Source organism: Solanum dulcamara, chromosome 8, assembly GCF_947179165.1.
Source record: "Solanum dulcamara chromosome 8, daSolDulc1.2, whole genome shotgun sequence".
NCBI classification, from domain to species: domain Eukaryota; kingdom Viridiplantae; phylum Streptophyta; class Magnoliopsida; order Solanales; family Solanaceae; genus Solanum; species Solanum dulcamara.
The window spans coordinates 59272074-59296534 of NC_077244.1; the positions used below are offsets into that span (position 1 = coordinate 59272074).

At 36.7% G+C, this 24461-nt stretch overlaps 1 protein-coding gene across 1 annotated transcript; it reads right to left on the reverse strand.

The window, feature by feature from the left end:
* Positions 1-59: 59 nt before the first annotated feature.
* LOC129899338 (uncharacterized) lies at positions 60-12410 on the reverse strand. The gene is made up of 4 exons (XM_055974276.1): positions 12163-12410; positions 7984-8042; positions 898-1079; positions 60-401 (listed from the first exon to the last, which is right to left on the reverse strand). Exons 1-4 carry the CDS (start codon positions 12365-12367, stop codon positions 329-331), a joined length of 519 nt encoding a protein of 172 aa, XP_055830251.1. The 5' UTR covers positions 12368-12410; the 3' UTR covers positions 60-328.
* Between the last annotated feature and the right edge of the window lie 12051 nt (positions 12411-24461).

A 24461-nucleotide genomic window follows, 5' to 3' on the forward strand; every position in this document is an offset into this window, starting at 1 on the left:
AATAATATAACGTTTTTCCTTCTCTGAGGCAGGGGTATTCCTAAGAGATAAGTGCCAAATTAAAGTGTGAGACAGAAAATTTAAGGAAAAAAAAGAGCAGGAATGACGAAATCAAATGATACGTCAAGCATGTAAAAAAACAAGGATCCAGTGCATGTTTTGTAAATGGAAATAGCCTTTAAACTTGTGTGTTGCTATTAATTTCAGGTCACGGTCTCTTAAAAACAATAAGTGGGGAACTGGAGCTTTCTGAAACTAGATGCAGGTTGAAGAAAAGCCCATACTTAACACTGCTCTTGATCAGAACGGGACTAGACTACCAGCCACATTAGATATCCGATGATGGCTTAACCTTCTCTTTCAAGAACTGCAATATGTGCTCGCGTTTCCAGTTATCAATTCTGCAAGACGTACCAAATACATTAGATAAGAACAAAACATTTGGCTGTTATCAAACATGCGTGCAAAGGGAATGATTTGATGCAATGCACAGGGTGCTGACAAATTTTTGTCAGGAGAAATTTAGCTAAAGGCTGAACTCCATGAATTGCAGCTCCTTGTACTCAGGCTTCCCAAGGTACTAATTAGACGGACACTAAGATCTCTGAAATCGTTTAGCATGTGCCACACACTCATGACTCATGACCCAAATGTTGATTTTTGGTGACAACTAAATGACTGGCAGCTATCTGTATGCTGAATATAGTTATGTTTCCCGAGAACGGAATAGTAAGATATGAAAGAGGAGAATCTAGAAAATGTAACAGGCCATAAAAGTCCTGACGGTTAATACAGAACATGCTCAATGAGATGTAGAGGCATTATAAAAACCAAATCAGTAGTGCTCAAACACACAACACAAACAAAAGAAGGGAAAAAGAAACAAAGGATGATGACCTAATGGTTTCCTTGTGTTCTCCGTGATCATCCAACATGATCAACTTTGGTGGAGAATTAAATGCATATTGAATTTTTACAAAAGGGAATTGGTCCTTCTCTTCTTCAATGAACCCAACGACTTCGGGGTAGAAAACTAGTTTTCTCATGCAGACTTCCAAAACTGCTCCAGAATAAACAACCTGCATTCACAATTAGAGTAGATTAAATTTTAGATGTACCATTTCAAAGTAAAAGCATCATGTTGATCAATCAGCAAAGAAGTACCATCTTTTGCCATAGATGTGACAGCTCATATGTTAGTCTGGCGTTTCAGGAAGTTCATGATTTACTCTAGCCATTAGGTGACTGTCATGAGATAGCATTTCATGTACTTATGCAACAGTAGAATATTTAAGAATTCCACCATTCACCAAGTAAGAGAAAAGGATGAAAAAAGAAAGAAAGGAACAATGCCCCCATGACTTTGGTCTAGGGGTAAGAAGCAGCACGTAAAGTCTGGGGTTAGACAAATGTCATGGTTCGTACCCTGCCATAGACAAAAACATGGTAGTTAAGTGGAGAAAGGTAGAGGAGCAGGCTTATTATCCACCGAGTTCCAAACCTTACTCCATTGGCCCTAGGGAATTCTCGGTTATTCAAGAAAGAAAAAAGAAAGAAAGAAAAGCCAGCCTTCTCCAAAGTGATATTTTTTTTTTTGAGACAAGGGTAACTTTGTATTTAGAAAAAACTCACCATCCAAGAAATGATGAGGAAGAATCTTACACCCACCAAAAGTATGGGAATTCCTCCAAGAGGACTACAGAAGTAGAAGAACTTTACAAGTTACCTATGAAATCAACTAGTGCTACTATATCCCCCAACTCTTGTTTACACCAAAAATACAGTAAACTAAGAGTCCGACTCTTTATCTTCTGAATGTTGCTACTCTTGCCTTCAAAACATCTGGTATTCCGTTCCTTCCATAGTGTCCACCAGATGCATGCTGGAATGGTTATCCACCAGTTTTCCTTTGACCCTCTACTACCAATTCCTTTCCAACTGTTAAGCAGCTCCATAGTGGACTTTGGCATCACCCAACTAACCCCAAGAATACTGAGGAACATGTCCCACAACTTTGTGGCTATTTTGCAGTGCAGGAACAGATGACAATTGCTCTCCGCGTCTTGATCACACATAAAACACCTTGAACAGATTTGCAGTCCTTTTCCTTGTAGCACTTCATGAGTTAGACATGCTCTCCTAATTGCCAACCATACAAAACAAGAGACTTTCAGGGGGCTTGTGATCTTCCAAATTTGTTTCCAAGGCCAAAAGCCTTTAATGGATTGACTGTTTTTCTTCTTCCAGTAGCAAGATTTAATTGTAAAAATCCCTTTGTTGTGGAGCAGCCAAAAAGGTTTGTCAACTCCATTAAGAATCCCAGGAAACATATTCAACAATTGAAGGAGTCTTGCAATCTCTGAAACTTCCCAATCATTCATAGCTCGCCTGAAAATCAAATTCCATCCTTGGGGGCTCCAAACTTGTGACACTGAAGCATTTTTTTGTGAACTTAGGATATATAATTGAGGAAACAGAGTTCTCAAATTGTTTCCCTCTATCCAGAGTTCATTCCAAAAATCTATTCTTACTCCATCACCCACTTTAAAGGAGATGTTAGTATAGAATTGTGGCCACAACCTTCTGATGAACTTCCAAACACAACAACCAAAAGTACCCAAAACCTCCTTAGTATACCATTGGTTTAGCAAACCATATTTCTCAGCAATAAATCTTCTCCATAGAGCCCTGTCATCTGTGTAAAATCTCCAGAGAACCAGATTGTACCCTCTTTTCTCCTTACTACCTTGCCACAAGAAAGATCTCCTTAATCTGTTAATCTTCTTCTCTATACTCTTGGGAATTGGGAACAAGCTCATCATATAAATAGGGAGGGCATCCATTACAGATTTGATGAGTGTTAACCTACCTCCCAAAGATAGATATTGGCTCTGATAGTTTTCTGCCACTTCTTTTCAAGACTTCATTCCATACCCCAGTCTCTTTGTTTTTGGCTCCCAAAGGTAAACCAAGATATTTGGTTGGAAGGGGAGCAATCTGGCATCCAAGAGTATCCGCTAGCAGTAGCAAGTTGTCTACCTGATTGACTGGGTGGATAAAGCTCTTATGCCAATTAACATGCAATCCAGAAATGCCTTCAAAAATAGTTAGGATAGCTCTAAGGTGTCTGATCTGAGATATATCTGCATCACAAAAAACTAGTGAGTCATCAGCATATAGTAGGTGAGTAACTTCCATAGCACTGCCCCTGTTAGGTGAAGCACAGAAACCCTTAATCCACCCATTCCTCTTTGCCATTTTGATCAGGTGGTTTAAGCCCTCCATGGCTAAAATAAAAAGAAAAGGAGACATAGGATCTCCCTGTCTCAAGCCCCTTTGTGACTGAAAAAAATCCTTCACTACTACCATTTATGATGAGGGAGAACTTCACAGTGGATATACAGTAACTGATCCAGTTAATCCAGTTGGTACCAAAGCCCATATCTTTTAGGACTTTGAGAAGGAAGGACCAATTAACATGGTTATAAGCCTTCTCAATGTTCACCTTGCACAAAATTCCTGGGGCCTTCTGTCTCACCCTAGAGTCCACCAACTCATTGGCTAGCAAAACTGCATCCATAATTTGTCTATCCTTCAGAAAAGCCATCTGATGATCATCCACTAGCTTTCCCATAACAATTTTTAACCTTTCAGTGATAAGCTTGGAGATGATCTTGTAGACTCTTTCCTATCAAACTAATTGGCCTAAAATCCTTAAGCTCTTCTGCTCCCGCCTTCTTTGGTATGAATGCTATAAAAGTGGCGTTTAATGACCTCTCAAAAACTTCCTTTTGATGAAAGTTATGAATGGTATGCATTAAGTCCTCCTTTAAAATGCCCCAGCACTCTTTAAAGAATTGCATAGTAAAGCCATCAGGTCCCAGTGCTTTGTCACCATCACACTGCTTTACAACTTGGAGCACTTCTAGTTCAGAAAGGTCTCTGCAACCAATCTTGTTCCTCTTGAGTGATCTTGGGACAATCCATCATCTCAAAGGATGGTCTCTAGGGTTCTGATTCTGTGTAAAGTTTGTTGTAGAATTCTATCATAGACATTTTGATCTCTCCAGGTTCTTTAATTTCCACCCCATGGGCCACAAGCCTATCAATAGTGTTGTACCTCCTGTGAGCAGAAGCCACTCTCTGAAAAAATCTGGTGTTATTATCCCCATGTTTTAGCCACAGAATTATGGATTTCTGCCTCCAAGTTGACTCTTCATTTTTAGTCAGCACCTCCAGTTCCACAAGAATTGTGGCTCTCACTACCATTTCATCTTCAGTCAAGACCCTATTATCTTGAACTAAGTCAAGCTCTGCCAGCTCATGCAGTAGTTTGTTTTTTCTGTTAGTATGCATGCTCCCCAAGAACGAATTTGCTCCAGACTTTGAGCTTCTGTTTCAATATTTTTAATTTGGCACAAAGCTTAAAATCTGGACAACCTTCGACCAGTATATCATTCCACCACCCTCTAACCAGGTCGTTGAACCCTTCCACCTTAAGCCACCAATTTTCAAATTTGAAGCTAGATTTCTTCTTCTCCCAATTTCCACATTCAAGTACGAGAGGGCTATGGTCTGGAACAAATCTGGGAAGAATTCTCTGTTTGATATTTCTGAAGGTCTCCTCCCACTCCATAGAATACAAGAATCTATCCAGCCTAGCCACACTGCTATGACTTACTCCCCTAAACCATGTGAACTTTCCTCCATTCAAAGGAGGGTCGTGGAGTTCCATGTCTTCAATCCATCTAGAGAAGTCTGACATTACATTTGTGATCCTGATGCAACCCCTTCTTTCACCCATGTATCTAACAGTATTGAAATCACCGCAGCCAATCCATGGTCCCCCACATAGCTCCTTAACTGCTGCCAATTCCTCCCAACATTCAAGTTTTTCACTTTTAATGTGAGGAGCATAAACTCCAGTGAGAAACCATGAGAAAAAGTTTTGAGCAGACTCTAATTTTAGGGTGATAGAGTAGTGCCCTGTTTCAACCAAAGTTCTGCTCCAGATCCTGCTATCCCACATTATCAAAATTCCCCCTACTTCCTTCAGCTTTAATGAATTCACATCTCATCCACCTGCTTGGCCAAAGCATTCTAGCAACGCCCTCTACATCTTTGTTGACTTTAGTTTCTTGAAAGCAATAGACATCTGCTTTCCACTTTTGTAATGAACTCTTAACAAGATTCTTGCTGGAATTGTTGTTAAGTCCCCTTACGTTCCAGGTAACAATATTTACTTTCATTTAAAAGTTATACTCAAAGCTCTCCCCCTATTTGTGACTCCATCAACTTCTTCATCAAGGCTAGATTGAAGATTCTTTAGCTAGTTTTTCCCATTTCCCTTGCTTCTTGGCATTGTAACAGCTTTCCCTTGTTCATTCTTATCCAGAATAGCCTTCCTCTCATCTATCCTCATGAGCAAGTCTAATGTTTCTTTTTCGAACCCCACAAAAGCTACCCCATATGTGTTGCTCAACTCTAAGATATGGGAGTTGACCCAATTAGAGGCCTCTGTTTCTGATTCTCTTTGTTCCCCCATCGTTAAAGTGGCCACTGGTTTAGCATCGTGCACCCGTTGTAATTGCATGTTGTTCTCTACTATTTCCGACTCTGTCGCCCCCCTCACAGTTACCTCTGTTCTCTGAATGATCAGCCTTATCTATGATTTCGATGGTCTATGCATTGTCCCCTGTTTGCATAGGAGGAATCACAGTTTCTTTATTCATACTTGTAGTCGTTACTTGTCTGTCCTTCAATTCCCAATCCCTACATGCCTCGAGAAACTTGAATGCTAGAGCTTTGATCACCATCAGACCCTTGGATCATCTTCCTTGATCCTCGTATGATGTTTCTTTATCATTAGAAGCACCCACATGATCCTCACGTGCCTTTAGTGATCCAGTTGAAGGACCAGGAATAACCACTGGGTCTTTTCCTTTGGCAGAATTATTTGGGCTTCTACAGTTTTGAATACATTTAAAAGCACTATCCCATGTTCCTCTTAAAGGAGTGGACCCCCTCGTCTCTCCACATGTGTCTGCATTGTCACTTGGCCTTGATCCTGACGCAAGGTTATTTGAAATATGCCGCCCAACCTTTTATCATTTGGTTCTTCCGCCATAGACCTCTGGATAACTAGATTAGAGAAACTTGGAGTTTCGACCGCCATTCTCACCGGAGATTCAGCCCAAATTTGCATAGAAAATAGGGTTCTGTTGTTTACCACTGTCACCTCCTTGGGAATATCTCTTCCATCCCCACGAACTTTTATCCTCGCTCATTTGAGATGATTCCTAAGTTTTATTTCCTCTTCAGTCTCAACCCATCTCCCACATGTTTCCCCGATAGCTCTGAAAACTCTTTGGGACCAGAGGTGGAGTGGAAGTCCACAGATTCTGACCCAAGTTGTATTTGGTTTGTCCTTATCCTCGAAAACCCCTATCGTCGGGTTCCACCACTGTAATCTAAGGTTGACATTTTTCCAGCACCAGTCATCGGACATCACTTGCTCTGCCATGGTCCTGGAGGCGAACTCAAAACAGGAACCTTTCATTACCCATCTCGTAGATGTTTAGACCGTGAGCTTGTTTCCAGATGTTACTGGACCACCTTCTGATCTCTGCAAGAGTAATGGGTTCATTTACTCTGTTCTCAAATTTCCCTACCAAACTTCTTTTCAATACTTCATTCTGCAAGAATGAGTCATCATTAATGCAGATTCTACCCCCGTCCTTTGTAAACGAACTGGCCACATCTACATCATTTATTCCACCCCGTGAATTCTTCAACATAGAATCTGCATTTTTGAAACTTTTATCCCTGCTAGACCACTTACTGCTCCTAAAAGCCTCAGAATAAGGAACATTGTCAGTCAACCTATGCTCCATTGTAAATAGCTCATTCCTTTGGGATTTAATGAACCTATCCACCTTTTCTGCTACAAAGGTCCATCCTGAGTTAAGTGTTAGCTCTGGGATAATCAAACACCGATCTCTTCTTGCCTTTCAAGTTGATAATGCTGATGTATCTGCCATATTTGTTGAAGTTTCTTGCGCAAAAGGTTTCAGAAAAATCTCTTCTTTTCCATCTTCTCACTGAGTTTCCCTTAGTTAAGGAGGCTTCCTTCAGTCTTTGGACTATCCACACCATAGTTTTCTTGGTAAACTGAGTCCTAGTAATGGAGTTTCTGCTTCTCTCAGTCCAGTCATACCAATCCCCAGCAGTCCCGGAGAGTCTTGCAAGATCATAAGACTTGAAGCCCACAGCAAAATAAATGGTGTTTTCCATCAGAAAATAGAGGAAATGGGTGTCTATAGAAAGGGGAGAAAGAGAGATGGAGAAGAGAAGAAAGAGGGGTTGATTCCGGTGATCGTAAGGATCACTGGAGGGGAAAGGAGGTTTCAGAGAAGACCTAGGTCATTACCTCAATGACTGTGCCTAGGAGAAAAAGGTTTTACTTTCCCTCTCTTACTTTTTTCAAAAATTGTATTTTGACATCTTATTTTCTCCCTCCACCTCCCCATACCTTTTTGGTCAAGGTGCTTGTAAAAAGAAGACTGAGTGGTCCACTTCTCATTTTTTATAGCTTTATTCATTTTCCATGCATTAGGGGACTGTGAACCAGGTAACGAAGCCAAAAAAGTTATATTTTCAACTTCCCTGAAATAAACAAGCAAACCAAATGAAAAAAATGGATGCGGGACATGGGAAAGGCAGATAAGTGTCTTCATCTTCTATCTTAGTCTTGCCTCTATTTTAATTTAATTGTTATTTGGGTGCAAACTTCCTTGTCAAAACCATCTTAATATGAACCTCTTACCTCTACAATGTTTACATGGAAGCCATAATTTTGAAAACTATTGGGCAACACTAGAGACCAGAAACCCAGGGGAGACTCTTCAAAACTCTATGTACAACCTAAATTAAAGCTGCTAAAAATAACCTCTAGCAGAGGAAATATTTCGGTCACATCTGTACCTTACTCATGGCATCATCAGAGTCTTCTGTGCAGCAGTTCAAACATTCAGACACCAACTCTGTAGACAACATATAATCAATACTATTTCGCAAGATATAACTATACTTGTCAACATGCATCTGAAAATTAAATTAGGAAAAAAAATAACATAAGGACATGGAGAGAAGAGCAGTTCATTTGGTCATTATTAACTCCTAATAATCCACAAAAAAGGAAAGAACCAATAAAAGAAGCAATAGCTCCTGCACCCAAATATGGAGCATGGCTTCTATGAATATATTTTATTGGTCAAATTTTCCGCATTAGTGCCACTGTTTCCACAATATTACTTTTTCCCCCTTCTCATTTGATGAAATTGTTCTCTCAAACTATGTATGGTCTTTTTTCTCAATAAATCACAATGATTAGTCAAATTTAGTACTTATATCATATCTATCTTAAAATACAGGACATTTTAGTGAGAGGTTAATAAGTCTAAACATTTCTAATCACAATCAGACAGCTCGACACACGGCTTTTACATACCCATATGATCCTCTCATATTACGACTAAAGTTCAGCAAATAATACATCCCGATTCTTTTAGAGGTCTCAGCATTTACAATGAAATTAAGAAAACTTTTTTGCAGTATAAAGATGAGGGCAAAGATACAGAGGTAGCAAATGTGAAGGACTTGGACCACCTGGGCGATTGCATCCATTATAGCCAAAAAAAAGGTATTTATGTACCGACAAAGGGTTGCATAATTGAAGCAAAATATTGTGAATTTGTAACACCAAAGATAAGCTAATACACTGGTATTTCCACTACCTTCCCGATCGTTTTTACCAACATTCCACGAAGCTTTTGTATGTCAGTTTAGTACTCGTACACTCTTCCCCTTGAACATTTCAAACTCTATCGAAATCCCACAAACTAGGTACATGGTGTAGTGATCCTTCAACTCTTTGATATCTATTGCATAAATAAATCATTGTAGGTTTGTTTGCCCCATAATGATAGTTTTTATGTAGCGGTCTATCATTAATTCGGGCTTTAGATTGACTCCTGATATTGGTCCATTGTTGTTTCTTTCCCAGACTAGAACTAGTTAACCAAGTCCGAACAGAACTATGATTAAAAGCAAGTATCAAACATCTGGTTGCCTAGTGCAAAAACAACAAATCTAAGTTGTTCACGGATGTGCGATAAATCTTGTCTTGGATGAGTTTTAGCAAATATCAAATACCATTTCTGGTGCCTAGAAGAAGAGTCGAGTAAGCATGATTTGGAATACATTGACAATAAACAGAAGCAAGTTATCGAATAAAACATAGTGTCATAGCGAGCCACTGCCATGAAAGTGATTTTGGCCCGACTAGGGTGTAAATGGTTTGAGACCGGTAGCTCCCCAAAGTTCAAGAGCAATCCCAAACACGTGCACTCGTGGTTGAAAGTATGGAGTTTGCAGAAATACGATTGCCCAGAATGGAATTGATAAGAACTTTGAGGAAATGAGAACGATTTTTTTCTGTATTTGATACCTCACACAGAGCCGCTTTTAAGGCCAATCTGCTAGAGTTGTTAGGAAAGAAAGAACTACAACTTACATGAATTAATTTGCACCTGTTACAGAAAATAAACTGTGTTGTTACCGAACTTATTCAAGGTGGAGCAGTTACAAAATTCATTTTGCAGCAGTAACACACTGCTGGAAAATGGTCAGAAAAATAAATTCAAGAAAACAGGGTGCACCACAGGACGCACACGTCACGAGCTGAGTCGGCAGAATGGCGGGGGCAGCAACACGCGAGTGGTTGCCAAGTTTCACCTCAACAAGCATGGAGGAAACTCAACTAATCCCATAAAGAAAGAAGATTGTGTATAGAGTGCTCAAAATGATTTTAATCTTTCTAAATGGAACATTTGTCTTTAACACAAGACAAAGTAGCACAAAAAAGGCCACAAAGAATTCTGACTTTGCATTACCAACAAAATTTAATAAAACCAACAATTCCCTACTAAGGCAAAGGTAACAATTTGTGGTCAAATGAAGTCATATGAGCCTTCAATATGCACTACATTTCCTATCTCTGTGACATGTGGCAGTGCTTTTGTAAGATTGAGCTCATTTTGCTCTTAATGATTCCACCCTTAAGGTGGTCTATGTTGAGATAGACTTGATGGAATCACCTGCGTGAGTATAAAGGTTTCATCGCCTTATATGGAAGACTAGGGTAGTCTTTCTAAAGGGCTCATGAGACCCAAGGTGTGTGAATGACCGTAAAAGCAATTACTTAGTATCATGGTGTTTGCATAAAATTGAGGATATAATATGTATTGTGGATGGGTTGTACTAGGAATCAACCCTTAGGCCGTTTTTATTTGTCTTGATGATGGATGTATTGGCACGGCAAATTCAAGGTGAGTTGTCATGGTGTATGTTATCGCGGATTACATAGTTTTGATTGAAGAGACTCGCAACAGAGTTAACGCTAAGCAAGAGGTTTGGGATAAACCTTGAAGTCTAAAGGGTTCAGGTTGAGGCGTTGAGCAATACCAAGACTAAATACTTGGAGTCTTGGGTCTATTATCCAAGGAAATAGGGAGATTGACGAGGATGTCACTCACCATATTGGTGTAGGATTGTTGAAATGGAAGCTCTCATCCAGAGTCTCGTGTGATAAGAAGGTGTCACTAAAACTTAAGGGCAGGTACTACAGAGTGGTAGTTAGACCAACTTTGTTGTATGGACGGAGTGTTGGCCAGTTAAGAATTCTCACATTCAGAAGATAGTAGCAGAGATGAGGATGATGTGACAGACATGTGGCGATACTAGAAGAGGTAAGATTACAAATGAGGATATCAGGCACAAGATGAGAGGGACTTTGGTGGAGGACAACATATGGAAATCAAGACTGAAATGATTCGTACATGTGGTGAGGAGATGCACGGATGCCTCAATGCGTAGGTGTGAGGTGTGAGAGGTTGGCAATGCATGATTTCAGGAGAGGTAGAGTAGGCCAAAGAAGTATTGAGGAGAGGTGATTGGACAGAAATACAGAATATGGAGTAGTTTCAACTTACCAAAGACATGACCTTAGATAAGAGGTTATGGAGGACACGGATAACAACTCCAACAACTCGTCTTATAAAAGCAACCCATTTTGTGACATATCAAATATGAGAAAATCCTCTCATTCCCTCTAAGTTGTTGTTCTCAATTCTGCTACTCTTGTATTTCTGCAAACTCCAAACTTTCAGCCATGAGTGCACGTGCTTGGGAGTGTTGTGAAACTTTAGGAGTGACCAGTCTCAAACGTTTTGCATCCTAGTCAAGCCGAAATTTCTTTCAGATCAATGGCTCACCGCGACAGGTTTTATTTGATAAGTTGCTTATGAACTCCTTTAGTTCATTATCAATATTTTCATATTCTCTAACAGATAAGTATGTAAAAGTTGGTCGGCATGCATGAGCTACCAATTTGTGGATGAGAGAGAGAGAGAGCTCTTCCGCTAGTGCTATTACCTAGTGTAGAATTCAGTAACTTGTTAAAAAAAGAACTCTGGCCTTGTTTATGGTTCAGTACCAAATTTCCTCCATTACAAGGTCCTCAATATATAGTGTAAACAATACCACTTGATTTTATATCTAGGCCTTTCTATCCAATTCGTTCAGTTCCCAGTTCTCTTTCAAGTATACTGCAGTCTCCAAGGTTTTTTCTCCAACCCATTCAGGAAGCTAATCGGCCCTGGATATAGCTCTTTTAATCATCCCCTTTAGACCCATTTGCTCCAACCTATTCTCTCATATGAAACTAAACCTCAGATCATGAAAACACCCATGTTCTCTCTCATATCCAAACCTTATAAAAGACCCAAACTCATCTTTATTCACCTTGAAAACAATGTCAAGTTCAATAAATTCCCTCAATCCATCTGAAATATATAATGACGATCTTCTAACTATAATAATTAGCCTTTATTTTCCTAAAACTATATCTATGTTGTCAGCAAGTACTTGAGAGATTGTAGAAGAAGAAGAAGCAGCTGATATAACTCCACAAACCTTTTATCACAATTCATACATAAACTCAACAAAAACCCACAAGTTATAGCGACTGAAGACGAAAAATATATGCATGTTCGATGCAGAGATATAGAGAGAGCACAAAAGATGGAGAGTTTTAGAAAGAACCTTGATCTTTGACATACTCAGCAAGAGTTCTACAATCGGAGCATAAAGCTAGACCCGTAAACCCGAGATTTTCACACTCTTTCGTGCTCAACTGCTCAGCCTTCGCCCCCAAAATTCCAACAACGAAGCACAACAATGCTACCTGGATCACACCCATTTCTCTCTCTCTCTTCCTTTCCCCTTTGCGTTTGCGGAATCTCTTCATATGAAGAGGAAGGTTTGACCCGAATCGCAGTTAACAGGTCGGTTTCTTTTGACTTGACTCTTCCATTTTCCAGTAAATTACTTACGTGACCCATGAAATTAAGCTCAAACTCGCTTTGACCCCTAAACACTTTTTAATATGTCGCATTTAATGACTTTAATGGGTGCTTATTAGGTAGTTCGGTTTGATAACAACAACAACAAACCCACTATAATCTCACAATATGGGGTCTGGAGAGGGTAGAGTGTACGCAGATCTAACCCCACCTTGAAAGATAGGGCGGCTGTTTCCGAAAGACCCTCGGCTTCAAGAGAGGAAAACAAAATAAAAAGTCAGATAAGGACAATTATATTGAAAACAAGATGAAAACAAGGAATAGCAAAAGTGAGAAAGTCATGGTAGAATGGTACGAAAAGAAAGAGGCATTAACTACTATAAATAAATAAATAAGATAATCAAAACACAACGACGCCACAACTATAGGCAACAATACAATGTAGAAATCAAATGGTAAAAAAACAATGAGCAGAACTACAACTACTATGGTGTTAAGGATGAGTCACCTAACCTTTTATCCTAATCTCAGTCCTCCACACAGGAAATTATAGTGCGCTAATGCGCCTACTAATAGGGCAGAATAACGAGACTATGTACTAGCATTTTACCCTAATGTGGGTCCTCCACACCCTCCTATCTAAGGTCATATCCTCGGTAAGCTGTAACTGCGCCATGTCCTGTCTAATCACCTCTCCCCAATATTTCTTCGGCCTACTCCTGCCTCTTCTGAAACCATCCATGGCCAACCTCTCACACCTCCTCATTGGGGCATCTGTGTCTCTCCTCTTCACATACCCAAACCATCTCAGTCGCATTTTTCGCATCTTGTCTTCCACCGAGGCCACTCTTACCTTGTTCCGAATAGCCTCATTTCTAATTCTGTCGCTCCTGGTATGCCCACACATCCATCTCAATATTCTCATCTCGGCTACTTTCATCTTTTGAACGTGAGAGACCTTAATTGGTCAACACTCCGCCCCATATAACATAGCCGGTCTAACGACCACTTTGTAGAACTTGCCCTTAAGTTGTGGTGGCACCTTCTTGTCACAAAGCACACCGGAAGCGAGCCTCCATTTCATCCATCCTGCCCCAATACGATATCTGACATCGTGGTCAATCTCCCCGGTTCCTTGCATGATAGACTCAAGGTACTTGAAACTACTTTTATTTTGGATGGCCTGGTCACCAAGCCTAACTTCCGCACCAACCTCCTGAGGTGTCTCACTGAACTTGCACTCTAAGTATTCTGTCTTAGTCCTACTCAGCTTAAACCCTTTAGACTCCAGGGTGTGTCTCCAATCCTCAAGTTTAGCGTTAACTCCGCTATGAGTCTCATCGATCAGGACTACGTTGTCCGCAAAAAGCATACACCACGGCACCCCACCTTGAATTTGTCGCGTCAATATATCCATCACCAAGGCAAATAAAAATGGACTAAGGGCTGATCCTTGATGCAATCCCATCACAACTGGGAAGTGCTCTGAGTCCCCTCATACTGTCCTCACCCTAGTTTTGGCACCCTCATACATATCCTTGATCACTCTAATGTACGTCACAGGTACACCTTTAGCCTCCAAACATCTCCATAGTATCTCTCGTGGAACTTTATCGTAAGCCTTTTCTAGATCGATGAATATCATATGCAAGTCCCTCTTTCTCTCTCTATACTGCTCCACCAGTCTCCTCATAAGATGGATGGCTTCTGTAGTTGAGCGTCCCGACATAAATCCAAACTAGTTCTCTGAAATAGACACGCCTCTCCGAACCCTCATCTCCACCATTCTTTCATAGTATGACTTAGAAGCTTGATACCTCTATAGTTGTTGCAGCTCTGGATATCCCCTTTGTTTTTGTATAGAGGGATTATTATGCTCGACCTCCATTCTTCGGGAATTGTTGTTGTCTTAAAGATGACATTAAATAACTTAGTCAGCCACTCCAAACCTATCGGGCTCGCGCTCTTCCAAAACTCACCAGGAATCTCGTCAGGTCCAGTAGCTCTTCCCCAGGTGGCATCCTACGCACAGCACCCTTAACCTCTTCGACCAAAATACTCCTGCAACACTCACCATCGTGAAACCTTTCTGTATGTTCCAAATCTCCCACCACAATCTCTCTGTCTCCTTCTTCGTTCAAGAGTTTATGGAAGTACGACTGCCATCTCTGTTTAATGAGGGTCTCCTCTACCAATACTTTTTCATGCTCGTCGTTAATGCACTTTACTTGATCCACATCGCGTGTCCTTCGCTCCCGCACCCTGGCTAGCTTGAATAATTTTCTATACCCGCCTTTCTCTTCTAGTTCAGCATAAAGGCGTTCAAAAGCTGTCGTTTTTGCCGTCGAAACCGCCGACTTTACCTCCTTCCTCGCTATCTTATAAAGTTCCGTATTTGTCCACTTTTCCACCTCATCCTTACTTTCTATCAGCTTCGCATATGCTATCTTCTTTGCTTCCACCTTTCCCTGCACTTCTCCATTCCACCACCAGTCCCCTCGATGCCGGCCACGGCTACCTATCGAGACTCTCAACACTTCCCTTGCTACAACTCTAATACAACTAGCCGTACTATTCTACATAGTGTTCGCATCCCCACTACTATCCCAGGCCCCCATATCCTTCAATTTCTCTCCCATCTTCAGGGCGCTAGTCGTGGTCAAACTCCTCCATCTGATCCTAGGTCATTCATCCCCGACCCTCTTCTTCCTCGTCATCTTGATCCCTAAATCCATCACCAAGAGCTTATATCGGGTCGTAAGGTTGTCGATCGGAATGACCTTATAGTCTTTGCACAAGCCTTTATCATCCTTCCTGAGGAGTAGAAAATCTATCTGGGTCTTAGCTACCGCAGTACAGAAGGTTACCAAGTGGTCCTCTTTTTTTGGGAAACTCGAATTAGCTATCACCAACCCAAAAGCTCTTGCGAAATCCAAAAGTGAGACTACTCCTCCATTTCTGTCACCGAAGCTGAAGCCTCCATGCACATCATCATATCCTCCCGAAATAGACCCGATATGCCCATTAAAATCCCCTCCCATGAAAAGCTTCTCAATAAGCGGTATGTCTCCCACTAACTCGTCCAAATCCTCCTAAAATCGCCTCTTATCCTCCTTTTTTAAGCCTGCTTGCGGCGCATAAGCGCTAATAATGTTCAACGTGGTCCCTTCAACGACCACCTTAATCGACATCATCCTATCAGTGACTCTTCTAACCTCCACCACCTGATCTCTTAAATTACTGTCTACTAAAATGCCTACCCCATTCTTATACTTTGATCTACCAGAGAACCAAAACTTATACACGTCTACCTCCTTAGCTTTAGAACCTACCATTTGGTCTCTTGTACATAAGCTATATTGATTTTCCTTTTTTTTAGAATCTTAACTAGCTCTATGAATTTTTCTGTCAACGTCCCAATGTTCCAAGAACCTACTCTCAGTCTAGACGCTCCTTTAACCCACTTACCCCTCCTAACCCTCATCCCCATCCCCGTCCCTGAACGAGAACATGACCCTAGTCTACCATCACTATCCAAAGCCACGAAAATGCATATGAACTAATAGATTATTCAAAGGTTTAAAGTCAGCAAAATGTAACTACAATTGTATGAGTAAGGAATAGATAGTGAAAGATATGGAAACTGGTGGTACCAACTCCAGTTGAAATGAACTTGGTTGTCAAGGTGTTGTTCACAATGACCTTTGGGTTGTGTGGGTAGCAGATCTTGGGTTGAACAAATCCTTAGGCCAAAAATCCAAAAATAATTGCCTTTAATAAAGCAGTATTTCATTGAGGAATTTCATCGAACACCTTCAAGGCACCAACAAGGAAAACCTGCAAAGAAGAGAAGAGAAGAGAAGAAATCTACCAAGTGGTAATTAGCTTTGTTATTGAAAATATTGGCTATCAAAATGCAAGCTTCAACTTTCACAGTCAAAGGCAACACAGGATTTGGCCTTCAGAATCGAAGGATTTTGCCAGGCGTTTGATACTTACGCTTAACAGTTTGACTTATCAATTATCAATTTTTTATGTATACTAATCTGTTGATTTAATTGATAAGATATCGATTGGTTCAATATAGCGATTGATTTATCAGTTAATCAATTTGGTATATGAATTTTTTTTTTATATATTTCTTCGTCACATCAATTCTCATAAATTAATCGGAGAAGGGTCAAATATAATCCTGTACTATTAAAAATAGTTTAAATATATTCCTCGTTATATTTTCGGGTTAAATATACCTCTTCTGTTATACTTTCGGTTCAAATATACTCCTCTCATTATACTTTGGTACAAATTCGCCATTAATTTTAATGAAATAATACTTGAAAAAATCAAAATTAAATAGTTTATTTCCAATTTTAAATATCTGATTTTTTTAGGGATAAATAAAACTTTCAAGTATTAATTTCATTTTTTTTCTTCTTAAAAATGACAATTCAAAATGTATTGCATAATTTTAAGTACTAATACATAAAATTTCTAAATACTAATTTGAATTTTTTTTTCTTATAAAATGATAAGACAAAATATTTTATTTAGAAAAAAAAACTCAAATTAATATCAGCCACGCTTTAAAATGATCAAGAGTTTGTAACAACGACTTTATTAAAAAAAACTCAAATTAATATTAGCCACGCTTCAAAATGATCAAAAGTTTGTAACAACGACTTTATTGGGAGGTCTTACCTAATAAAGTTTAACAAATTTAAATATTGCAACATGTGATTCAACAAATAGAGTTTAGCTTTTCAAGATTTCTAAAGTACTTTATATGCAAAGTAATATAAATATAATTTTTTAACAATTCTTAATGGGTTAATAGTTAAATCAATTAAAAAAAAGAGTAAATCATTTCCTACACAATTAAGTCGTTAACTATAAATTTTAAATCGTTATCCTGATAACTCAATATCAATAATAAATCTATTTTATGATTATTATTCGATTTTAAACAACAATACTAAGCATTTGTACTACTCAAAATAGTCTCTCACATCATTTTTAAGTCTCTCCTCTAGTTAATTTTGTAAGAAAAATCAGAGTGATAATAATTGACCAACAAACAAGCACTTCGTGCATGAGATGAGAAAATAAAAATAAAAATTATTACAAAAGAACGTAAATTGATCATCTGTAACGTTATTTCAGAAATTATATAAAAAAAAATAGACGAATAATTTAATTTGAAGTTGTGATTTAGAGTAAAGACTAATGACAAAACAATTTTCGTGAATCTTTCTTCGAAAAAGGGTCAAATATACTCTTGTACTATTAAAAATAGTTTAAATATACCACTCGTTATACTTTCGGGCTAAATATATCCTTTCCATTATACTTTAGTACTGATTTACCCTTATATCTAGCGGAGGGACACATGAATAACCAAAATTAAAAGAATTCATTCCATTTAAAATAGACCCAATTCTATATAACCCGCCCAGCCCCAAAAACATAACCAATCTAATAATCCACCCACCCAATTCATTCTTCGAAAACAAATTCTTATGTTCGCTAGCTTTTCATTTTACTGCATAGACCAAAGGAGAAGGAAAAAAAAAGAGCATGGTAAAAGGTCCATACTCAGAGTATCCCTGCAAAACATTTTAATTAGTATAACACTAGGGAATGTGCTCATACTCGAACAAGCGTTAAAATATATGTGTTAAAATTATTATTATTTTCAAATAATTATATTATCTAATCGTATCATTATTTGTTGATTTAATTGTATCATAAAAATTGTTTTGAAATAATGATACATAAAAAGACTTATCAAAATTAGCATCAATTAGATGATAAATAGTACATTCTTAATGAATAAGTCAGAATATGCTATATTAATAAATTATTTTATTTCTATTGCACTGAATGGACAATTGATAGTGTGTTTTGATGGTGCTCCGTGCTTTTTATTGGGATACCAATGAGATTGAAGCATAAAATTGTAATGTCTATCATAGGGTACTTTTTGTGAATGTGTAAAAAAAAAAAATTAATGTAAAATAACAGTAAAATAATGAATAAATACATCAACAACGTCCTATATATAAAGAATATATTCTCTAACAAAAAATTATTCATTTATATTACATTGAAATTAATACATGAACAACTCATGTCATTTTTGTTAGATTAATCTACTGAAACTCCTTGGTATATTATTATTTTCAATCGCTCTTGTTCATTAACCGAACTAATTTGATGTGTATGATCCATAATTTTCTCATCCATTGTAGTACTTTTGTATAAGTATTTGTCAAATTACCATCAAAGAATATGGTGTAGCGGATGGGGCTGCTCCTTCCTTAGTCAAAGATTTTGGGTTCGAGCCCTGGGTATGAAAAAATTCTCTATAGGGAGCGGCTTCTGTCGATTGGGGCCCTATGCAGAGCACATTCAAAATAGTCTGGCTCCAATATGGGTAACGAACACCGAGTGAGAAACTAAAAAAATAATAAGTATTTGTCAAATTTAAACAATAGATAGAGTGTTGCAATAAAATATTTATTTAAATATAAATGTATTGAATATTAGGAAAACTAACCTCAATAATTATGTGCTTTTCTTCTGTTTCAACAGCCACTAGTTTGCTCTCTTAATTATCTTTTATTACATATATCCACTACTTTTTCAATAATTGTCATTTGGGATAGAAATAGATTAATATTTGAATGTATAAGAGGGACAAAAAGCTTTCTCTAACTAATTCAATATAAAAATTTATTTATAGTCAACAACCAAACAAACGAAAAACTGATAGATGATATAGGACAATATCTTGTAGTAACACAATTTTTCTATTAATTGCGATAAATAAAATAATTCAAATTCAAATTCAAATATCGATTATAAGGATAATCCTTAATATAATTTCTTATCTTCAATAATATAGTTTCAAATTTATTAAAGTTGTCATTTAAAATAGTGCTAATTTTCTAAATAGTTTCAAGTTTTGAGAATTTCTTTCAAATGTCATTTTTATTTCATTTAGGATAATAATATCACTCAACTTTATTTAATTCATCAAACTCACTTAATCGAAATTATACACCTTAAATAAAGAAAAATAACAATATTGTTATATAAATTTAATTGGATAGAATAAAAGAGAAATGCCAAAATACAAAAAGTAATGAAAAATAATTGTCTAGCTCCCATTTCTGGGGGGAATATTCGAGATGTAGCCTTCACAGATCCAAATCAATGACCACTAATCTCTTGGTAAAATCCAGCAAATAAGATCATTTTTTGTACTATATAAAATAAAAATAAAAAGTAAATAAGAAAGTACTTGTACATACGGTTATCATTATCAGCATGTATGATTCATACACAAAAACAAAATAATAAAAGTGAAAGTTGTATATGAACCATAAAGTAATACCGAAGCAATTTTTAAACTAGCAAAACTTCTCCGCCAAATTGTGGACCATTTGATATATATTTACATACAAAATGCAATAATTAGTTGGAATGGAATTAGGTGATTAAGTGGAGAATTGGAAAAGGCAAAAAAATAAACAACAAATTAGCTACTTTTACACATGAAGAAATTAAAATATACATAAAAAATAATCTGGATCATGTATATATGGTAAGGGGACTTTAGATCCATCCCTGTTGTTAGTAGCTGCTCCTGTCAAATCCTCAAATCATTGTATAATCAAATGAACATATAAAATTCGCACCTTGTGAAATCAGGACAATAAGTTAAAATCCATTTCCTCACTCCTGAATTGCTTTCAGATCGAATTCACCAACAACAAAACTTCTTATGATAAAGCACACCTAAATGGTCTGGTTCCAGCTCCTCCAGCAGGATTTTCATAAAACATATTAGTCCAGAAGAATAAGTCAGCATTGAAAAGTTTATAATCCTACAAGTCTCCATACAGAAATTGAACCAACACCTGCACTTATCTGAGTCATTATCAATACATGTAATATTTGTTTAGTGTTAGAATTTGTTGTAAACATCTCTCGACACTGCTATTTGGCCATTAATCATGGTATCATATATGACATATTCTACTCTATTATCATTTGTCGGCATATTCTTTTGCCTAGAGCCCTCGCTCCTATTTTAAGCCTTGACAGAAATCTTTTAAGATTTTTTGGGTACCTGAAAGTTTCGATGAACTGAGGATAATTTTCACATAAGAACAAATGTTAGCTGGTACATGCCAGTGAAGCAAACACAGTGAGCTCTATAGGCAAACCAATCAGTTGATATGACCAATAGCATGAGACTCTCTCGTTATGCCTTTAAGGGCATTCTATATAATTCTATCAACTGTCATGTGTTCTTTTCTCCCATTTAAATGTTCATCAACCATGAGCACTTTTGCATAAAAATCTTCATATTTAACAAAATTTAATGGCTACAATACATCAGAATCAATGTGTAAGAGCCATTTTCTAAAGTCGAGGGCAATGTTTCTATATAGGGCATTTTCTCAAACATTTCATGGTCATTTAAGAGCCCGTTTCTAAAGCCTCTTTTTAGCTTTTGGACGTGTTTGACTAATGCTGATTTTAAGCCATAAAGTTCTTAAAGTCAGTCAAAAATGAAAAGTCCTAACTTTTTTTTTCCAAAGTGCTTAAAGTCATTTTCTTTGACCATGAAAATTACTTTTATATCCCTTATATTTTAACTAAATTCCCAAACTACATTTTTTTATTCTTTTAACCCTAAAATTCACATCATAAGCACTTTTATCCAAACAGTCAACTGCTTATTTATAAAAATAACTTTCAATACTTCAAAGTTCTAAAAACACTTCATACATAAAAGTTACTTTTTTTAAGCCCATCCAAACGGGCTCTAAAATATCATATCATGTTGATTTTCTTTTTCTCAGAATAAACATCTCTCGACACTGCTATTTGGTAGAAAAGAAACACAAGGGTTTACCCAAAGGTTTTCAGATCAGATCCTTCTCTTGTCAGGATGAATGGCAGTTTTAGGATAAGCCTTGTTGATATCTTTTCGATTGTAGTCTTGAAATTTGTGGGTTTAGACAATGCATTCTACTTTCAACAATAATGGGTTCAGGCCGTACTGGTAGTGGTATGTGTGGGTTGTGAAGAATGGAGTCAATAGGAAGAGTAAAAGTTAATGTTTGTGGGGAGAATGAAGAGTAACAGACGCCATAGAAGATCAAGTGATGCAAGGCCGCAACAGTTCTCTTCTTTTTGTGTTTTTATTTAATAGAGTGAAATCTAAGAAAATAAGAAAAAAACCCTAAAAAATTCAGAAAAGATAAATATGAATATATATATATATATATATATATGATATATGATTTTCTTCTTTAAATTATTACAATTGTTTACTTTTCTTCAATTAAATTGTATCCCTTCCGCTCCCTCATTTTTAGATAAGGTTTAAAGATAATAAAGATAGGAAACAGAAGAGATTGTATTGTGTAGGTTTTAGTATTATTAAAAGCTTTTAATGAAGAATTTATAATTTAAAAACTATGAAAAAATTATATATAGATATTTTTAAGTAGAAAAAATATCAAAAAAGAAGAAAAAAATAAATATGAATGAAAGTCATAAAAAGATGTCACATCACCTGTGTATGATATTCCTTTATATATATATATAATATCTGCACATGCCCATGGAATTCGAAATATGAACAAAAAATAACTAAATTGATATTAGGTTTTTTTGTTTGAAGAATGAATTGGGTGGGTGGATTATTAGATTGGGTTAACGTTTTTGGGGCAGGGCAGATTATATAGAATTGAGTCTATCTTAAATGGAATGGATTCTTTTAATCTTGGCCATTCACGTATCCCTCTATTAGATATAAGGGTAAATCAATATCAAAGTATAATAAGAAAGATATTTAATCCAAAAGTATAATAAGTGATATATTTAAACTATTTCTAATAGTACAGGAATATATTTGGCCTTTTTCCGTATTTTCATGTGATCTTATTATACTTTACAATTCAATCTGTATTGTCTGTCTTATTCTATTTTATTGCATATTTGCACGTCTTTTTATAAGTTAATAGACCAATATAACTTTTTATGCATATAGTATTTTTATATTTGAGTTAGTGTTATTTTTTCTTTAATATACTACGTTTAGTTTACCTAACTTTTCATAAATTAATTGGTATATCTTTAAATAGATCAAGAGTGTTTCTATTTTATAAATTTAAGGACTATTTATAATCAAATGTGCATAAGAAGATCTCAACTTATTTGAATTAAGGTGTAATAGTATATAGGGATGACAAATAGGCAAATTGAATCAGATTTAGGCGGATTGAAAATGAATTAAGTTAAAATAAATTAGAGTGCAATTAAATGGTTTTTCATTCTTTTCTTTAGTTCTTTTTTTTTCTAGGTATAATACATAAATGTACCTTTTAACTTGACTTCAGTTGATATTTATGTTCTCAAACATTGAGTACACAAGTAGATACTTAATATAAAGTTAAAACAAATAAACAGCACAAGTACCCCACACTTAAACCTAGTTTGGTTAAGGATTCCAATAATATTTGGAATTGATTTCCTTATTTGTTTCAAGTTTCAACCACCACATGTTTTCTTCTATTTTCAATGCTCTTTCCTTTTATGCAAGTGCAACAAAAGTCCTTATTGTTCACAATTCCATGTTGCATACGCGTACAACACATAAACAAAATTCCTCAAGGAATTTCACTTGTACTAGGAATCAGCTTTGCAACTTTTGATCATTAGTCGTCTTATGGTTCTGTTTATTTCAATATTTTCATAACTCTCCTGCAATCTTGCTAGTCGCATAATCAGTATTTTCAATGGTTCTGATTTTTTGTAGTTGTTCAATAATCATCAATAACAATTAAAGCTCAAGTCAACGCCAACATGTTATATGAGAGTGAATATTAGATTGTTGAGTCTTAACACATCCACAAATGAGTGTCACGGAGATGTCATAACAACCCGGGAATTGTGTTATGTTTGGAGATGTTGGTTAACCGTGTTGTTGATTTTTGAGATAGGAAAAAATTGAATAGGCCAAAAAATAGGAAAACCTTTGCCCAATTTTTTGTAAGTTTCTGCTAATGCTTGTTTTGAAATTTTATTCCCCTAGCAACAGTTACGATCTAAATTAGGTCGTGACAAAATTGGTAACAGAATCACTCTTGTCGATATGGGTCACAATTTAATTAAGTTTAGGCAAATTCCGATTAGGGGGGAGGGACAAACTTTAGTGCCGAGTCTAGGAGGCAAATTTCATGCGGTGGGGCAAACCTTAGGAAGGACAATGAGTCCATAACAGGAGGTGTATGTGACAATCCAACTTAAGATAAGAAGCCCACATTGGCAAAACAACACAGGAGATATGTTGAATATATAAGTAAGCATGCCTTACTAGTGACATGTTTTAAAGTAATGCGAATCTAGGTAAAAAACGAACAATATCACTAACGGGCTAGCCGTTACGAATGGTATTAGAGCCACTCCTATGTCAGTTTTGTTGATGTGAACCATAGTTCAACTGAATTTAGGCAAATTCCAGTAAGGCGGGAGCGTTCTCAGTGATGAATGTACATCATACAAGAATAGATATGATTAGAAATAACCACATTCACAAAAATGTTCAAGTAGCACAAACCGAAGCTAAAATGAGAAGATCACTTGAGATGATTTAATTTGGTCATGTCCTTCATCACTCACCAAATGCTCGATCCGTAGACGTGAAAACTTAGTGAATAAAGATGTTAAAAGAGAATGAGGTAGACCTAAAACTATTTGGATTTTTTTTTATCTAGAAGGACCTAGAATATCTTAGGATCCATGCGGACTTGGCGAAAGAGATGTCATAGTTGAAAATAAGCTTCAATCATGTTAACACTTTTACTTTACACCATGTGTTTTCAAAAGTTTGTTTCGACTTTTAGAGATTTATATGTCAATAGATAATAAATAACTTTTGGTATTTTTTAAAATTTTGTATAATATTGACTTGATATGAAAAATATGATCAATGATAATATATATATAGTCAATCTCAAC